Raw genomic sequence first — 16,067 nt, forward strand, 5'->3', positions numbered from 1 at the left:
CCATCATGCCATTTTAAAGAAAGAGGATTTAATGAACTCTTCCTCGGGTCATGCCCCATCCATCCACAAAATGTGGTTTGGTAGATTGAGTAATTCTATGGACAGACACAATGAAAACAAAGCATCAGGCCGGCGGTGTTTTCAAAAGTCTGTTTTAGGGGCTTGAAAACTCCAAAAAAGACAAGTTTTAGAACTAAAATGAATGTAGATGTTACCTGTGAGTTTAACACAAGTGCAGGATGTTAAAAGAATTATTTATTAGAACATAAAAAAGCATTTACAGCAAATACCCGAGTGCTTTAAATAAGCACATTGTTAAATATTAAAAAGACACGATAACTTAAAGTTCATGAAAAAAAAAAACACTAAAATTATCACAAACACACACACTTTACAAGTGACATTAAAAAGATCAATAACTGCTGTGAGAGGAAACTTTGGTGCCGGAGTCAAAGTCTGAAGATCTTTGTTCCCTAAATGAAAACCTAACAGATAATTGCATTTCTGTGAGTCAGACTGCGAACGCTCCCTCATGCTGGTGGCGTATCCAACGTCACCTTCTTTATAAGAGGGACTCAGTTCGTACAGTTTTACCACTGCGCCCGACGTCCTTTACACACTTCTCCTCCATTGTTGTGCTCACGCTCTCCTTTTCCAAAACTGCATTCTTCTCCTTCTCCTTCTCCCTTTTTTCCTTCAGCCTCTTATCCTCTTTCCTCTGTTCCTTCTCCTCCCTTTTCTTCATCTCCTTGAGCTTTTTCAACATTGCGGACCGGTCACTTCGACTGCACACGCCCAGAGCCTGACGACAGTGAGAAGAGAGTGGACGTGTAAGTAGACGTTAGCGGGTTCAGATTAAAATTTTCCACTGCAACTGATTCGTATGATCACATTTGGCAACAAACATGGTTCAAGCCCACTTAAGTAGACTATTTACTACCAGTTAAGACATGCTGATGTACAAGGATGCCCTTCAGCATTGCTACACAGAGTACTGTGTCCCGACTGATAGGTACAAAGTGAATGCATGATCCCCTTTGTTTTAAACCTGGATCGTGGGACTTTAAACAACATTTGGTTGTCTGATCGCATTGGTGTCGGAGCAAAGTAAGCAGTTAAAAGTTCTGAAACACAAAGTGGAGCCAGACCAGGTGGTGATTTAAAAAGTGATCAACAGAATCTGAAATTCTTCAGTGAATGAGGGGAGATCGGTGTAGTTCAGCTGGGACTGGAGCGATGCGTTTTCTACATCGAGTGTTTCGAAGAGGACTTGCTGCTGCAACTGCTGCTTCAGTTTCCTGTATTTTGTCCAGAGAGCAAAGCTCAGTACATATCTTCGTAACAATTCTTTAAGGTTTTAAAAAGGATCCTTATTTGTTAATTCAGCCAACTCCTATTTAATCAGACTCTTTATATATTGACGTGGCCTCAAATACAGTGGATCGTCACTTTTTTTACTAGCAGCTATTTTCAAACTTAATTACATTTCCAGACAATTAATTAGCTGCATTTTGAGCATAAATTCAAAAAGATATAAAAACAGAATAAAATGTGGATATCGCAGTAAACAAAATAAAGAAGGAAAATAATAATCAGAGAGATGTACATTATATATATATATATATATATATATATATATATATATATATATATATATATATATATATATATATATATATATATATATATATATATATATATATATATATATATATATATATATATATATATATATATATATATATATATATTCAACATGGTCATTTACAGCTCACCTTGAGTTTCTCAGCGTCCATATTGAGCAGCTGTGAGCCGTTCACTCCTCTGGTGGCGAACTCGGACACGTGCTGATCCATGTTCATGGCGATTAACCACAGACAGACCTGCTGGTTGTTCCACTCCAAGAGGGGTTGACTTTGCCACTGATTGTTGTTGTTGGTGGGAACTGGGTCATCGTCCAACGTCTGACAGGACACCAGAGACGAGGACAGAGTCAAATGAGAGGAAACTGTAGCTAAAGAGGAGAGTAGCTTGGGAGAATATAAAAAAGGACAAGGAGTGCGCTGTAGGGAAGGAAATAAGCAAAAGGGAAAGGAAGGGAGGGATAGTCTCACCTCGGTGGAGGAAAAGGTGAAAGTGTAAGAGTGTCCAGAGAGGGAGTGATCAGAAGCATGACCCACCAAGCTGGAGCTGCCCACTGGAGAGCCAATACTCTGGAACCGAGAAAACAAACCTGGGCTGCTAGCACATGTCACATCTACAGCATTCTTACCCATGCACGTGGTGTTTATTTTAAAAAGATCTATCTAAAGAAGAATCTACATCAGGAAGTGGAAAGAGAGGGGAGAGGATGTCATGCAGAGGAGCGTGGGAGTACTAAACACTGCTTTACCTGATCTCTTCGTCCTGTGGTGGTCAGGTACGGCAAACTGCTGCTGGACACAGACCGAAGCCTCTCCCTGCCTCTCCCCTCCTCCCCCTTCTCCCTCCCTCTCTCACCAAACCAGGGAAAGGGCAAGCAGGAGGGCATGGAGGTGATTGAACCAGACGGAGACACTTCAGGGGGCTCATCCACCAGGTCACCACGTGACCCCCTAGAAGGCAATGACTACGTTTAAATTCACATATTTTAAGCAAATTCTAAAAATATTAGGAACATTTTTTATTTTGAGTGGAAGGATGCAAGACAGGTCATGGATATAGAAGAAACTGTCAGTTCCCATCAAGCTTTAATATAGCTCCACATCTTTTTCTGAGGGGTGTTGTGCATAAATTAAAATGGAAAAGCAGTGGGAAACTGAAATAGATATTTTGGATCATCAGTTTTAAATGGCTTTTATTTATACCCATGTCAAATGACAAGTCAGGATATTCAACATCAATTGGCTTATTTTTGTACGAGATAGACGAGTTTCATTTTGTGCATGTGTGACGTTATCACACCTGTTGATCATGGACCTCCTGCTGCGTTTTTCACTCCTCCTTTTGCTGAGAGACTTGCGAAGGCCGCTGAAAACAAAACAGATTACAGTCATTGAAAAAAATCTCTCAAATTTATCAAGGATTTTGGACAACAAGCGACTGAGCTGTTGGGTGTCAGAACTTTGTTGTGGCTGAAGGGGAATCTATGAACTAATGTGGCTTTAAACTCATATGGGACAAAATGTTCAAATTTTAAATCTACGACAGGAGAGAGAGAGACAGAGACCCCACACCTGAAGTCTGGAAATTTCCTTTTCGACTTTCTCGAAGCGGAGGACTTGCATGGCGAAGGAGTGACAGGGTCTGTGATGTAGATGGGAGGGGTGAAGACGGAGCTGGTGGGAGGAAGAGGACTGAGGGTCGAGAACGAGGACGTACTGGACATGTCACTTCTGCTGCTCCTTTGTCCCACTGTGGGAGCAGACAGTGACTGTCTCTTGAGTCGTTTCTGGACTTCATCCTCCTAAAAAGCAACGAGACGGGCGTCGGGACGAGTTTAGGTTTGACAGTTTTTGAAACAGCAAATTTAATGCCACGTCTGTCCACTTACCGGTTTTCTAAAGCTCTCTCGTAGTTTGTCTCGTGAGGGCGGGTGGCGCTTGGATTTCTGGGCCAGCTGAGCTCTGGCTATCTGAGCACTGGAGTCTAGACGCACTGTATCGGGGACAGGAATATACCAGTGTGGACCTGAGACAAACGGTTCCTTTTGTTTGGTTAGAAGCACATTTTGTTGCTAGGTTTCTAAAAAAAAAACAAGTTTCATTTTTCCCTCTTCATTGGCATTACGTCATTTAAAAAAAAAAAAATGAAAGAAACGAAATACTCAGTAACACAGCCACGTACCTAAGAGTGAAGAGTCCTCAGAGTTGTTCTTTCTTTCAGCTCCAGGCTCTTTCTTCTCTAGCTGCGCTATCTGTGACAAACAGAGTGACAGACGGTGTGAAAGCAGGAATGGCAGCCTCAGTGAAGTAAATCCATTCAGGATTGAGAAGTCCCCTCTCACCTGGATTTGCAGCCTTTCAACAGTGTCTCTGTGTTGCTCTTCTCTCGCCTCCATTTCTCCCCTCAAATCCTCCTCACTCTCCTTCTCTCTGAAACACATTGTTTGAAAAGTTAAATTCCTAATCTATGGAAAAAAGAAAAAATCAATTAAATAAAAGCGTCACACAATTTTATTATCTTACCAAATACACTTCAGTAGGTTTGGAGTAATGTTGTAAAATGTTATGGATGACACACTGACAGATTTTTATAAATACCTGTGCTGGTATTCTCTGACCAGTCTCTTGGCTTTGCTGTATTTGATCTCCAGGCTTTCTGATTGGCTCTGGGCATCGGCCAGTCGCTGGCTCACAACCCTGCACAGTGTCTGGGCCTCCTGCCAATACCTGATAACAGAGGGACAGTCCATTAATACGCTCTTAAAAACAAAAATTATCTGCATAATGTTACTCCACATTTTGCAGGCTTCAAGCTCCAAGCCCCCACTCTGTGTACTTTTAAACCTGAAATCACATCTACCATGGCAAAACACTATACACATACACAATACTTTACACAAATAAAAATAAAGCATCGCCTCTACAGCATCGTACTTCTCTAGCTTTTCAGCCTTCTCCTCTCCATCCTCTGCCCTCTGCTCCAGCTCAGCCTTCTGACTCTCCCAACACGCCTGCCGCTCCTCCCATGCCTTTAACTGCAAAACACAGCAACATATTACGCATGTCTTGATGCAAGAAAGGCCCAAGAGAATATTCAGTATACGTCTTCGATCCTCTTTGCCAGTTTCTACACAACAAATTAGGTATTCACTGATCAGTTGGATGGAGGAAAGCCAGATTTCTGACTGAAAGGCAACCCAGTTATGTCACAGTGGTGATTACTTCAAGAAAAAGGCAGAAGAGCGAGGCTGAAGAGGAACATTGTTGGAACGTGGCCCGTGTCCTAATAACGCCGAGCCACCTCGCGCACAGTTAAATGGGTCAGACTGTTCTAAGAGTGGATGCAAACGTGTATTAAAGTGAGTACACTTATTGTTTGTGTGTGTGTGTGTGTGTGTGTGTGTGTGTGTGTGTGTGTGTGTGTGTGTGTGTGTGTGTGTGTGTGTGTGTGGAGAGAGAGACGTCAATCTCAAATGAGTGACCTACCTTTTCTCTAGCGTGGTGAAGTTTGGTCGTTTTGCTTCGTAGATTTGACTGTAGCTACAGAGATAAAAAAAAAGAAAAGAAGAGGGCTTTGAATTATAATAGATCCTTTAGGATATTTTCATATGGAAAGAGAAACTATTACCCATTTCACATTATAAGGAAGGGATAATACAGACTAATATCTATTGCTCAACATTATACAACTTCAATGAAATTAATGCAAATATAATTGCTTTGTCTTCAATTCTAAAGGCCTCCCTTAGTGGGTTTAAATGCATGTCAGTGAGTCGTGGTTGAATACCTGCTGATATTTGAGGCAGAGCTGGTAGTTGTCCAGACTGGAAAGAAAAGACACATCCTCCTCTTCATCATCTTCCTCCTCTTCTTCTTCTTCAGCCACCCAGTCCTTCTCTGACACGCTGGCATCATCATCATCATCCTCGTCTCCGCCTGCCCGTTCCCGCTTCATATATAAAACACACAGTAAACAGTGCAAGGAAACATATGGAATTCTTCACAACCCAGAAACTCTTCATTTAGAAAACACACCTTTGTGGACGTTTTATCCATTTCCAGGCTTTCATTGATGAGTCGTGCGACCTCACTCTGCACGCCTTCTCTCTCACGACCAATCACAAACCTGCAGCCGGAAAAGGCGAATAAGTTACAGCTGCAAGCACTCGACACTTCCCATAATGCACTTGTAGATTGCATTCTGGGACATTTTAGCTCGTCCTAGTAGCTGAAGCACAGACTTCACCTATAACATTGACAACATGGAAGTGAAGAAGCAAAATAATTCAGCCAGCAGCAATTTTATTTATATTTTATTTACACCTGTGCTTTTTCTACTGTGAAAATATCAAAATAGGTTGTTGCAATATATTTCCACATCACATTAATACAGACAAAAGCGTAGACTGTGTTGAACACAACAGTGGTGATGCGTTTAAAGACACTCCAATATTTAACATTTTGTTGTAATAAGTTTGAAGAAAATCTTCATCAGACGAAAAAACCTCATGAAAATGGCATTAAAATCGTGATGAGGTCACCAACCCCAACACTGGTATTACAAAGTTTTACTGACTGGGATTTAATCCTCAGATATCAGGTGTAAAGCATTCTGGAAATTGCCACCAGTGTTTTAACTTAACATCAACACTATGGTATGGTTTGGAAAATGGATGGCATTAACATAAAGTACACATTATACTGTGTGTAGCTGATCCACTGGCCAGTAAAAAAAGAAAAGTTATATTTATCTCACTTTCCTTGTTTCATCTTTAAATAACTTCACTTCCTGTTTTAAAAAGGGACATATCAAACACCAGACCAAAATTTGTTCTGATACATAGCATCTAAATCAGCAGTGAGCATATTCTCAGTCTTTCTCCCCAGTGGAAGGAATTTATGGAAGTAAGGCAGGGCAGTACAAGAGACGGTCTGCTACACGTGTTCAGACAAAGCATAAGAATACAAACAATGCACAGGAACACCACACTGTGACATGGTAACTCACTTGACGAGGCCTGATGTGTTTTTGAGGACTGTGGCTGCAAACAGCTGGGAGACTCCGACCAAACTCACCCCATCCACCTGCACGATCTGGTCATTCACTTGAATCCTAACACACACACACACACACACACGGGATAGAGTCACATCAGAAGAGCCAGACTGAATCCCCAGTTAACTAGAGACTGATGCTGAAATGCACCTTCCGTCCTTCTGCGTTGCTCCTCTTTCAGTTACTGTCTTGACAAAGATTCCAAGTTTTTCCAGTCCCTGGTCGGCACCTACACCCATTCCTATGATACTGATACCCAGACCATCATCTCCTGAAAAGGAACAGAGATTAGGAATTTATCCTCATATCAACATTAGTCATGGTAGAGTCTGCTACGCAATAAAGAGGCATAGGATCTGAAATGAAAAGAGGGGGAACACATCAAGAGAAACTTGGTGCTTAAAATAAGCACCAAGTTTCATTACATCAGTCTTGTATTATTTTTGACATACAGCCCAACTAGGTTGTTTGGTTTGAGTATAAAGGTTCTACCTTCAACAGTTGCAGCAAATGACTGTAGTGACATAACTGATTACGCATTAAAAAGTTGGAAAAAAATAATGCTGCATCATAAATATGTCACTAAATGTGACCTGTTACATTTTTTTCTTTCTGGCTTCACATGTGGGCCCTGAAATTCAAATGGACAACATAACACACAGAAGAAAAACAGAGGGATACAAAACCTTTCTCTATCTCCACTGGAAAGACGTCCATCCTGTCCACTCTCTTCTCCAGCTCATACTCGGCCGAGGCGGACACTGGGTCAATATCCTCATTGTGTCTGTCGTAGTCTGCGTTAGAGTAGGTGCTGTACACCTGGAACACAGCAGTCAATATACACTTAAAAAAAAAATACATCAACACTGATGCAAAACTCCGGCCTAGTGCAAATACTGTTTTATGCATTGATAGCAAATACACGTGGAGCAAACTGTAAAGAGAACCATCTGCAGCTATTGACACAACAAGACACTGTTTATGTTGGCAAATCTGTCAGCGAGAGTGCGAGAGAATCAGAGTGAGAAATTCACAAAGTGCAAAGATATGAGTGAAAAAAAAAAAAATCACAGTGTGCAAACATAACTCCCATGTGCGAGTTGCTGATACTACACACTAACCACTGCTGCTGCAATAGTTTGCAATGAACAGGGCCAGGCTGCGGTGTGTTTTTGTATCAAGGCAGCTCTGAGCTAAGTGCTGACAGAATGAAGCATGTGGGATCTTGCCTACTCCCCCTCCCTTAATGGATCAGAAACATGGCTCTGGGCTAAAACCTGTCTTATATGGACTTAAGCAGCAGCTGGAACTGACAGTCGCACAAATCTGCAACGAAGAGCCTCGATAAATGCATTGCTTTAGAGACAAGTGACCCTGCAGCCGTCAATTCACTAAATATCAGATGCTGAAAGCCTTCATTTGTGTGGTTTTCTTAAAGATTTCCTTACCTTGATTGGTGCTGAGGAGAACCTGACCTTTCTCTTCACCGCGTCTGATGAATCCTCATCAACCTGATCAGGAACACCAGGAATTTCCTCATATTGTGATAAACGCTGATCCTCAGCGTTTCCAAAGTCCCGTCCCGGTGATGTTAAATGTTCTGGAGGACATTTGGATTCACGATCACACACAAAAGCCTTGTTCTCAATCCCACAGATTACCGCAGATCCTGTCCTGTCCTCTTTGTCATCGTTTCCATCACTGCCTCCTCCACACACCACATGTTTCACCTCCTCTTCGGCGTGCTCAGACATTGTACCTTCTCCTCTCTGCCTTTTCTCCTCATTTTCAGACGTCTCCTCCTGTTGACTTTGCACACGTTCATCATTCCCCTTCCTCTCAACTTCCTCGTCAACTTCCCTCTCTTTCCTTCCAGCCCCTTCTCCCACTCCTGTATCTGTCATTTTCTCTGTGTTGTCCCCCTTTTCTGTTGACTTCTCCTCTTCTCGTGCAGTGAACTCTCCGTTCTGCTCCTCCCTTTCACCCTCCCGTGGTTCATCCACCTGCTGATACTTGTTTCTTACACTTTCCTGCCTATGGTGTTCTTCTGAAGGAACAACTGGCCTTCCTCCTCCTGCTGCTCCTCCTCCTGACTCCTCAAACACATCATCCTCCAAGGCCTCCACACTACTCCTGGCGATTGCGTTCACATACATTTCCTCCTCCACTTTAAACCATACTCTGATCTTTTTTCGCTCCTTCTCCTCTTCGCTCCCGTCGCTTTCTGACGAATCTGCATTTACATCGACAAGTTCTGCCCTCACTGGCTCCTCAGGGGTCAAGCAGAGGTCAAGATCAGTGCTTGCTGGTCGTTCTTCCTCTGCCCATGTTCCTGTGGTTTCACCGTGTTTGAGATGATAGGAGGGAGATTTGTTGGATGCTTCCACAGGACCAGGAGAGTTACGGTGCCCTGTCGGTGACGTGGGAGCAGGGGGCTTCTGCGAGGAGATATTTATGACAGCTAGGTTTATGGATTCGTCTTCATCAGAGCCATCCTCCCTCTTCCTACTCGCATCTTCTTCTTTTTCCACCTGTTTGCCTCCTCCTCCTCCCCCATCCTCTCCTTCTACCTTCCCATCTGCCACCCCCTTGCTTCCCCTAACAGTCACATGTTTCGACGGTCCTCCGATCTCCATCACCTTGGTCTCAAACAACCTCCGGGTAACAGAGAACTTCTGAGCCAGGGCGGCTCTGTCGATATCCCTTATCTCATCTGACAGGGAAGGTCTGTCCTGCAGAGAGGATTCTGGGGTGGAAATGTTGGCCACGGTGCTCAGGACACATGAGGAACTCATGAGTGAACGTCCGGATGGAAAAGGCGAGGTTTGGGGCTGCGGGCTAGGAGAGACGAGGGGCGTGGAGCCAGAACTCAGAACCACAGCACCACCATCTTGTCTCAGCTGATGGCTGTCCATTTGGAGGAAGATGTTTTCTCTGATCTTGGTCCCCCTGTTGCTGTTGACCCTCCCTCTGCTGCCCGGGCTGCTGCTGGTGGCGTGGGACATGATGGGGTCTGACAGGCTGGAGGGCAGCCTGTTTGTATGCACAGACGAGCACCGAGCGGCAGCGGTTTTGGTCCCTTGCTGTAGGCTGGACCCGGTGTCAAATGAACACTTGATGGCATGGAAGTCAGACTTGTAGGTTATCCTATGAGGGGAGGCACTTCGGCCTTTGTTGTCCGTCCGCATCATTTGACAATGGAGGCTTTGTTTTTGTGAAGGAGCTGAAGAGGAGGCTTTTCAACGGGGCAAATGTTGAGCAGGTAGATATTTTTATATTTGAAGATGTGCTGGTACAGCAGAATGGCAGCAATGAGGCCAGAAATGTGCAGGATAATGGGGCTGCTGGTGATTTAAGAGGTTACTGCCTTTGTTGGATGGCAGCAGGTGACAATAGCAGGCTCTGGAAACTTCATGGTCTTCAGGTTCGGTTTCTCCACTGCAAACGTCTCCTGGAAATGCAAAAGTTTGAGGGGAGGTAAAGCTTTGACTCTCTGAACAGGTGAAACAGCACAACACAGTGGGGGGTATATTACAAATGAAATCAAACTACAAACTATCTAAGTGGCTTTCTCCTGCAGTGATTAAAAACCAACATGTTCTGTCCCCGTGTACTCATACTCACAGATCTATTGGAAGAGCAGCTCCACCACAACAGTGAAACTAGCGTGAATACGTTCAGTTCGGTGAGATAATCGACACAGGTATTTATGATTTACCTGTAATGAATCCTCTGCGCGCTGCTTTAAAGTGCAGTCGGAAATGGAAGAGAATGGAGTGTGCAGGTACGTAGCAATGCATGTGCACACTACTACCCACTACTATACAAATTTTAGGATAGTCATTAGTGTTTAGCTAGTTTAGCTCTTAAAGTGTTGCCGCTGTTTGTCATGTAAAGAGCTAAATGTGGCGTTTGGAGCAGTCGTTCTAGGCGCTAAGCTTATTACGTTTGTCTGAATCATTGCAATACACATGCAGAACACCTCAATGTTAGCTTTGTGCACCCTTAAAGTATAACAGCAATATTTGTGGTGCATTAGCTTTGTAGCTAAAATGAATATATAAATAAAAATAGAACGCATAAGAGTGAAAGCTGGAGTTTACGACGGCTTGAAAGGCAACACGTCTCACTAACCTGTGTGGAGAGCGCGCGCAGTTTAAAGGTCGCTACAGTCGTCAGGTCGCTGCCTCGTTCACGGACCTTCGGTAAAAAGCAGCTTTAGGCGTGAAACCCCCCGGATATTTGACTATTTAACTGTAGTATCAGAATCGCAGTGTTTCCCTGCTCCTCTCCCGACTGCCTCTCCTACCGTAGGTGTTGTTTGTTTGCAGGCAGCCGGCGGCTCCCTCCGTCGCTGCGATAAATACAGACAGATGGCGACTCATGTCTCTAAATACTCTAAGTGGATGATCCGCCGGTAATCCTGTGTAAACTACCCCACTATCAGAGGGAGGCCGGCGGGTGAGTATAGGCACCAGCCCCGGGGCAAGTTAGTCTACATGTGGAGGGTTTAGTTACATCATGAATCTTAACAATATACTACTTACGTCAGCCTCTTCTATTGTAAAGTAATTTTAATAATTTGAGTAAGAATGGAAATATATAGTGTTTAAATCCTGTGCATTTTCTTTAATAGATATTTTGGCATCATAAACTCTACATTAGATTCTGGGTGATCTGAACAGTAATGATACCAAGATCCTTTTCTCTCCATATCAGTCGATATTTATAATTATCACGACTAATGGATTATTATTATTATTATTATTATTATTATTATTACTGATTTTCCCTCCAGAGTGAAGGTTGTGGGTTTGAACTCTTTTAATTTCAGAGAATGACAAGCACTTTAAAATCCCCTTCTCTTGACACATTTAATACAACACTGAAGACCTCCATGTTATCAGACTTTTAAATTACTTTTGTTAGTTGTTTTTATCCACATCATAGTAGTTTTTAATGTAAAGTAGTTAATTTTATTTTACCCTTTCTTGCATTTTGCATTGTTTCCCTTTATTCTAGAGCACTTTGGTCAACTGCAGTTGTTTTTACATGTGCTTTATAAATTTGATTATAATTTGACTTGACAGCAATTCTGAGGCAGTTCTATTATGTGTTATACCTCATCACTGCTTACACAATGCATTATCCTTACATCCATATATATTGAGTTTTTTCTCTATTGCCAGTGATCATGATGATTATTGATATAGCTTTATCACCCAGCTCGACGTATACATATACTCTAGCTGCACCTAACACTATAACAACATGCAGGTTGCATTCACTTACCTTTACCTGTCTTTCAGCATCATGCCAGCGCCGCCATCTGCTGTGAGAGCCGATACCACAGTGACAGAGGCTCCCCTGGGCTCAGAGGTAAGCTCTGTGCGACTATTCACCTGTGAGCATGATGCAGGTTAGTACAGTCAGCGAGATAACCCACTATCCATCTACCTGTGTGTGTGAGGCAGACGAGAGCAGTGATGCAGCACCTGCTGATGTGTGTGTATGTGTGTGCCTACCTGTGTGTGTGTGTGTGTGTGTGTGTGTGTGTGTGTGTGTGTGTGTGTGTGTGTGTGTGTGTGTGTGTGTGTGTGTGTGTGTGTGTGTGTGTGTGTGTGTGTGTGTGTGTGTGATACCAGTGGGTGAGTCGGTGCAGTACCTGTCTCTGTCTGTGAAGCTGGCTCGCGTGGCAGATGGACTGGACCAGACTTCACTGGACTGGACCGATCCGTGCGGTGCCAAAGAATGGTTCTGCTTGCTGTGACCTGGATCTGACTGGAGACCATTGTCCCAGGTGGCACTGGGACCTAGTTGATATAAATACTGGCCAATCACAAAAGCCCGCTCCTGAATGAGGCTAACCATGAGAGGATGGGGAGGGAGGGGAGAGTGAATTTGAAGCAGAGACGGTAAATGAGGGAGTGATGTCAGGGTGGTTGGCAAAGTATAGAGTGATTGTAAGATAGTGAGTGAGGGAGGGGAGTAGATGGAGACAAAGAGGAAAGAGAGAAATTTAACCTGGATTTGTTAAAGAGAGAAATATTTTGGGCGTGGTAGTCGTATGAATTGAGAGGTGCAGGTGGAGAAAACAGCACATTACAGGTATGATAAGTGCTGTGGAATGAAGGCAAATCAATTCTGTTTACAGCCGCAGTGGTGTTGTTTAGGCGAGCAGGATGAGAAATCCAAAGATCTGTGTGTGTGCCGTCATAATCCTCAACTCCCATTTCTCTCTCCAGAAGCAGGTCACCTTGACTTCTGCAGAAGTTTGTTTTGCTCCCTCCTCAGGCTCACGTAGGGATTTTTAGTTCAATTTCGTCCCTATGACAGTCGTGTCTTCACATGCACACGTACACAGAGACACACAAAGTCACGGTTGAGTCTGTGCACAGTTGTAGTGTTGAGCTGCATGTGTCAGTTGCAGGTGGATGGATGAACATGTATCATGTTTGGCTAAGCACATATTGTAATGAGAGCTAAATAATCTATGTTACACAAAGAATAGAAGACACAGGTTCATGAGCACATTTGCTTTCTGTCTCCATTTATTCTGTTAAACGGACAGATGTATTTTCTGATCTGAGCTTATCATAAACACTTTATATCTGTATTGGGTACATGTCAGGTGCAACAAGAATGCCTTACAGATAGTATAGATTAATGTCGACATTACAGAGTCTGTCCACCAGGGAGCACTGACAACTATATCTTCATCTGTCTTTGAACTATAATACCATACTACTCAGTACTTATCTGTGTCGCTATTATATCAGACAAGGATTCAATGGATCATTGTAAAAAATGTTAATGCAATGTATTGAGTTTATATGAACAAATAACTGCTATAGCATTATGTGATCTTTTTTTATATTTGCCTCAAAAGCATCATTGTGATTTGTAATTCTAACTTTAATGAGCAGCTTCATTTACTCTGTTGATTTTAAATAGTCAAATAGGGGGGAAAGGACTGATGCCATCTTTAAACAGAGATACTGTCTGACAGCTGATATCGTGTGTGTGTGTGTGTGTGTGTGTGTGTGTGTGTGTGTGTGTGTGTGTGTGTGTGTGTGTGTGTGTGTGTGTGTGTGTGTGTGTGTGTGTGTGTGTGTGTGTGTGTGTGTGTGTGTGTGTGTGTGTGTGTGTGTGTGTTCAGCAGACAGTCATGCCCCATATGGTTATCTGTTCAGTCAACCATATCTAGAGTTCCCTAGCTTCACGAGGAATTGTGAAACAATCCTCTGAACATTTAAATATGCACACACACACACACACACAAAGTCAGCAGTTTAAATGAGCTCTGCACAGTTAGTTTCTACGGTGCTGTGAACTAGACTGTGTCCCTTAAATGCGAGTTTTTATTGTTGCATCTATAAATCCATAAACATTGATACTGCCTCTTTGTGTCTGGATGTGTGAACTGCACATTTACTATTTAACACCACCAGTGATAGTGAGGTAATCCGGTCAAGATAAATATGTAGAGCGTGGCATCACAGAGTTATGGATTCAATCCCTTCCAGGGTCCAACCCTAATGAAATCCAAAACTGAAATCCATGTATGTGCTTAAGAAAGAGGCTTAGCCAAGACATTTCTGACCTGTATAAACCTCAGATGTACATGAATACGTATTTGTTTAAAACCATTATTTCATTCTATGCTCTTATGTTCTTTTCTTATTGTGACACACAACTACACCTCATTTTTAACAGTATGGCGAAAACCTGCTCAATCACCTGTCAGTATTACAGTCATGCATGCGTGCAGAAGTGCCACAAAGGCAGGTGTGAACGTCCACATGCACATCATCTCAACAGGTTCATTCTCACATGACAATTCACCTGATGCAGCAGAACTAACTGCTGTATCAACATCAATGTGCAGCGGGAGGAGAAGGAAAAAGAGCCTGAATTTCAATAGTATTCCTCCAGCCTCCATTGTGTCTCATTCATCATGTTACAGACACCTCTTGTCTTCTTCTTACTGTCTGGCCTGCTGTGCTTTCCCCTGAACAGGATATGAACACATCCCCAAATTCCTCTTTACAACTGTTGTTCTCTCTGTTGTTTCCTCCCACTATTTTTCAAATGCATGGGACATAAGTTAGCCGGTTGTTTTATGCAGGGATCAATGCTTCAAACATCCCTGCCCCTCATCAGCTGCTCCCTCTCTGTCTCCTTCCCCTCCTCCCTTCCTTCCTCCATTTGCTGCGTTGGCTGCGGACGTCCTGGTGACAGGCTGGGTCTCTGCTGCTGCCGTCTCTCGTGTTGAAACATAACAAGTGAAACTATAACGCTGCTTTGTTGCTGTTCACACAACATCTCACGTATGGAATCCTTCAAGGCCGCGGCAGCAGCATCTTGCACTGATGCTTATTTACGTCAGCGCCTCTACAGAACCAGTGCTCATATACAGCTGCCTTATATGGTCAGCTTAATACGGACAATGCACATGTTTGGCTGCTTTTCTCCTTTTCGTCAGGAGACTTTAGTCCAACCAAATCCCATTTATCATTATGATTCACTGGTCAAGAGTCTAAAAATATGGTGGGTTATGTACCAGTATGTATCAAAGGAATATCATCACATCTGGAATCATGATCATTGTAATAATATGATATTTCAATAAATAATTGTCTTTATTATTTAAGTCTACAAACATTAACTGACACAAGTTTCTTATTTAAGTATGTTACTGTTCCTATACAGGTTTGGTGAATAGCATTTAACCGTAATGCCCACAGTCTGATTCCTTGCTGGGGGACTGTTTACAGTGGCCTTGAGGTGTAAAACAGAGCAACAAAACACAATGACAAGAGATAAATTGTGTTTTATAGTTTGTTGTTGTGTTTTCTGATTTGCTGGTGTACTGGTTGCACATCATAGCCCTCAAATAAAAATAATATAAAGGGTACACTTCTCTCCTATCGTAGGCCAGTTCTCTACAACTTGACCACCACTGAGAGTAAACTGAATAGGAATGGCATCTTGTTGGGGTGGATCTCACTGGATGGGTTTTTACCATAAGGTTCAGGGAGTGAACGAGATGGATATCACAGCTTCCTTTCTAAATAGTTTTTTTATTATCCCCAAATGACTTATGAACAACAATGTCCATCCAATAGGCCTTTTTAAGTGTAGACATTTTCCCTGTCGCTGCAAGAAAAAGCACTGGTGTTACTAATAACACTGAGAATAGGCTCTGTTGCACTCAAGCGTCTGAGAGTGAGCCAAGGAATTCATTACTGATTTATAAATATTACCTCTGCCAAGGAGGCTATGCTGTCACCCCTGCCCCTTTGTTTATCAGCAGGATTACTGCACATAGTTCCGTGAAACCTGGTGGAAGGATGGGTCAAGAAAGA

At 42.9% G+C, this 16,067-nt stretch overlaps 1 protein-coding gene across 8 annotated transcripts; it reads right to left on the bottom strand.

The window, feature by feature from the left end:
- Nucleotides 1–237: 237 nt before the first annotated feature.
- On the bottom strand, nt 238–12,495 carry LOC118117955 (neurabin-1-like). Of its 8 annotated transcripts, none has more exons than XM_047342030.1 (20): nt 12,365–12,495; nt 11,998–12,101; nt 8,148–10,150; nt 7,386–7,518; nt 6,850–6,970; nt 6,652–6,756; nt 5,679–5,769; nt 5,431–5,592; nt 5,130–5,183; nt 4,578–4,678; nt 4,242–4,370; nt 3,986–4,073; nt 3,826–3,895; nt 3,533–3,669; nt 3,216–3,445; nt 2,944–3,009; nt 2,393–2,594; nt 2,115–2,213; nt 1,776–1,964; nt 238–802 (listed from the first exon to the last, which is right to left on the bottom strand). In XM_047342030.1, exons 3-20 carry the CDS (start codon nt 9,888–9,890, stop codon nt 563–565), a joined length of 3,960 nt encoding a protein of 1,319 aa, XP_047197986.1. In that variant the 5' UTR covers nt 9,891–10,150; nt 11,998–12,101; nt 12,365–12,495; the 3' UTR covers nt 238–562. The 8 variants fall into 8 exon arrangements, with proteins under 8 accessions (XP_047197986.1, XP_035026543.2, XP_047197983.1 ...); XM_035170652.2 differs by having other exon boundaries at nt 3,533–3,636; nt 11,992–12,101; XM_047342027.1 differs by having other exon boundaries at nt 11,992–12,101.
- Between the last annotated feature and the right edge of the window lie 3,572 nt (nt 12,496–16,067).

The sequence above is a fragment of the Hippoglossus stenolepis genome, chromosome 11, assembly GCF_022539355.2.
Source record: "Hippoglossus stenolepis isolate QCI-W04-F060 chromosome 11, HSTE1.2, whole genome shotgun sequence".
Classification (NCBI taxonomy): domain Eukaryota; kingdom Metazoa; phylum Chordata; class Actinopteri; order Pleuronectiformes; family Pleuronectidae; genus Hippoglossus; species Hippoglossus stenolepis.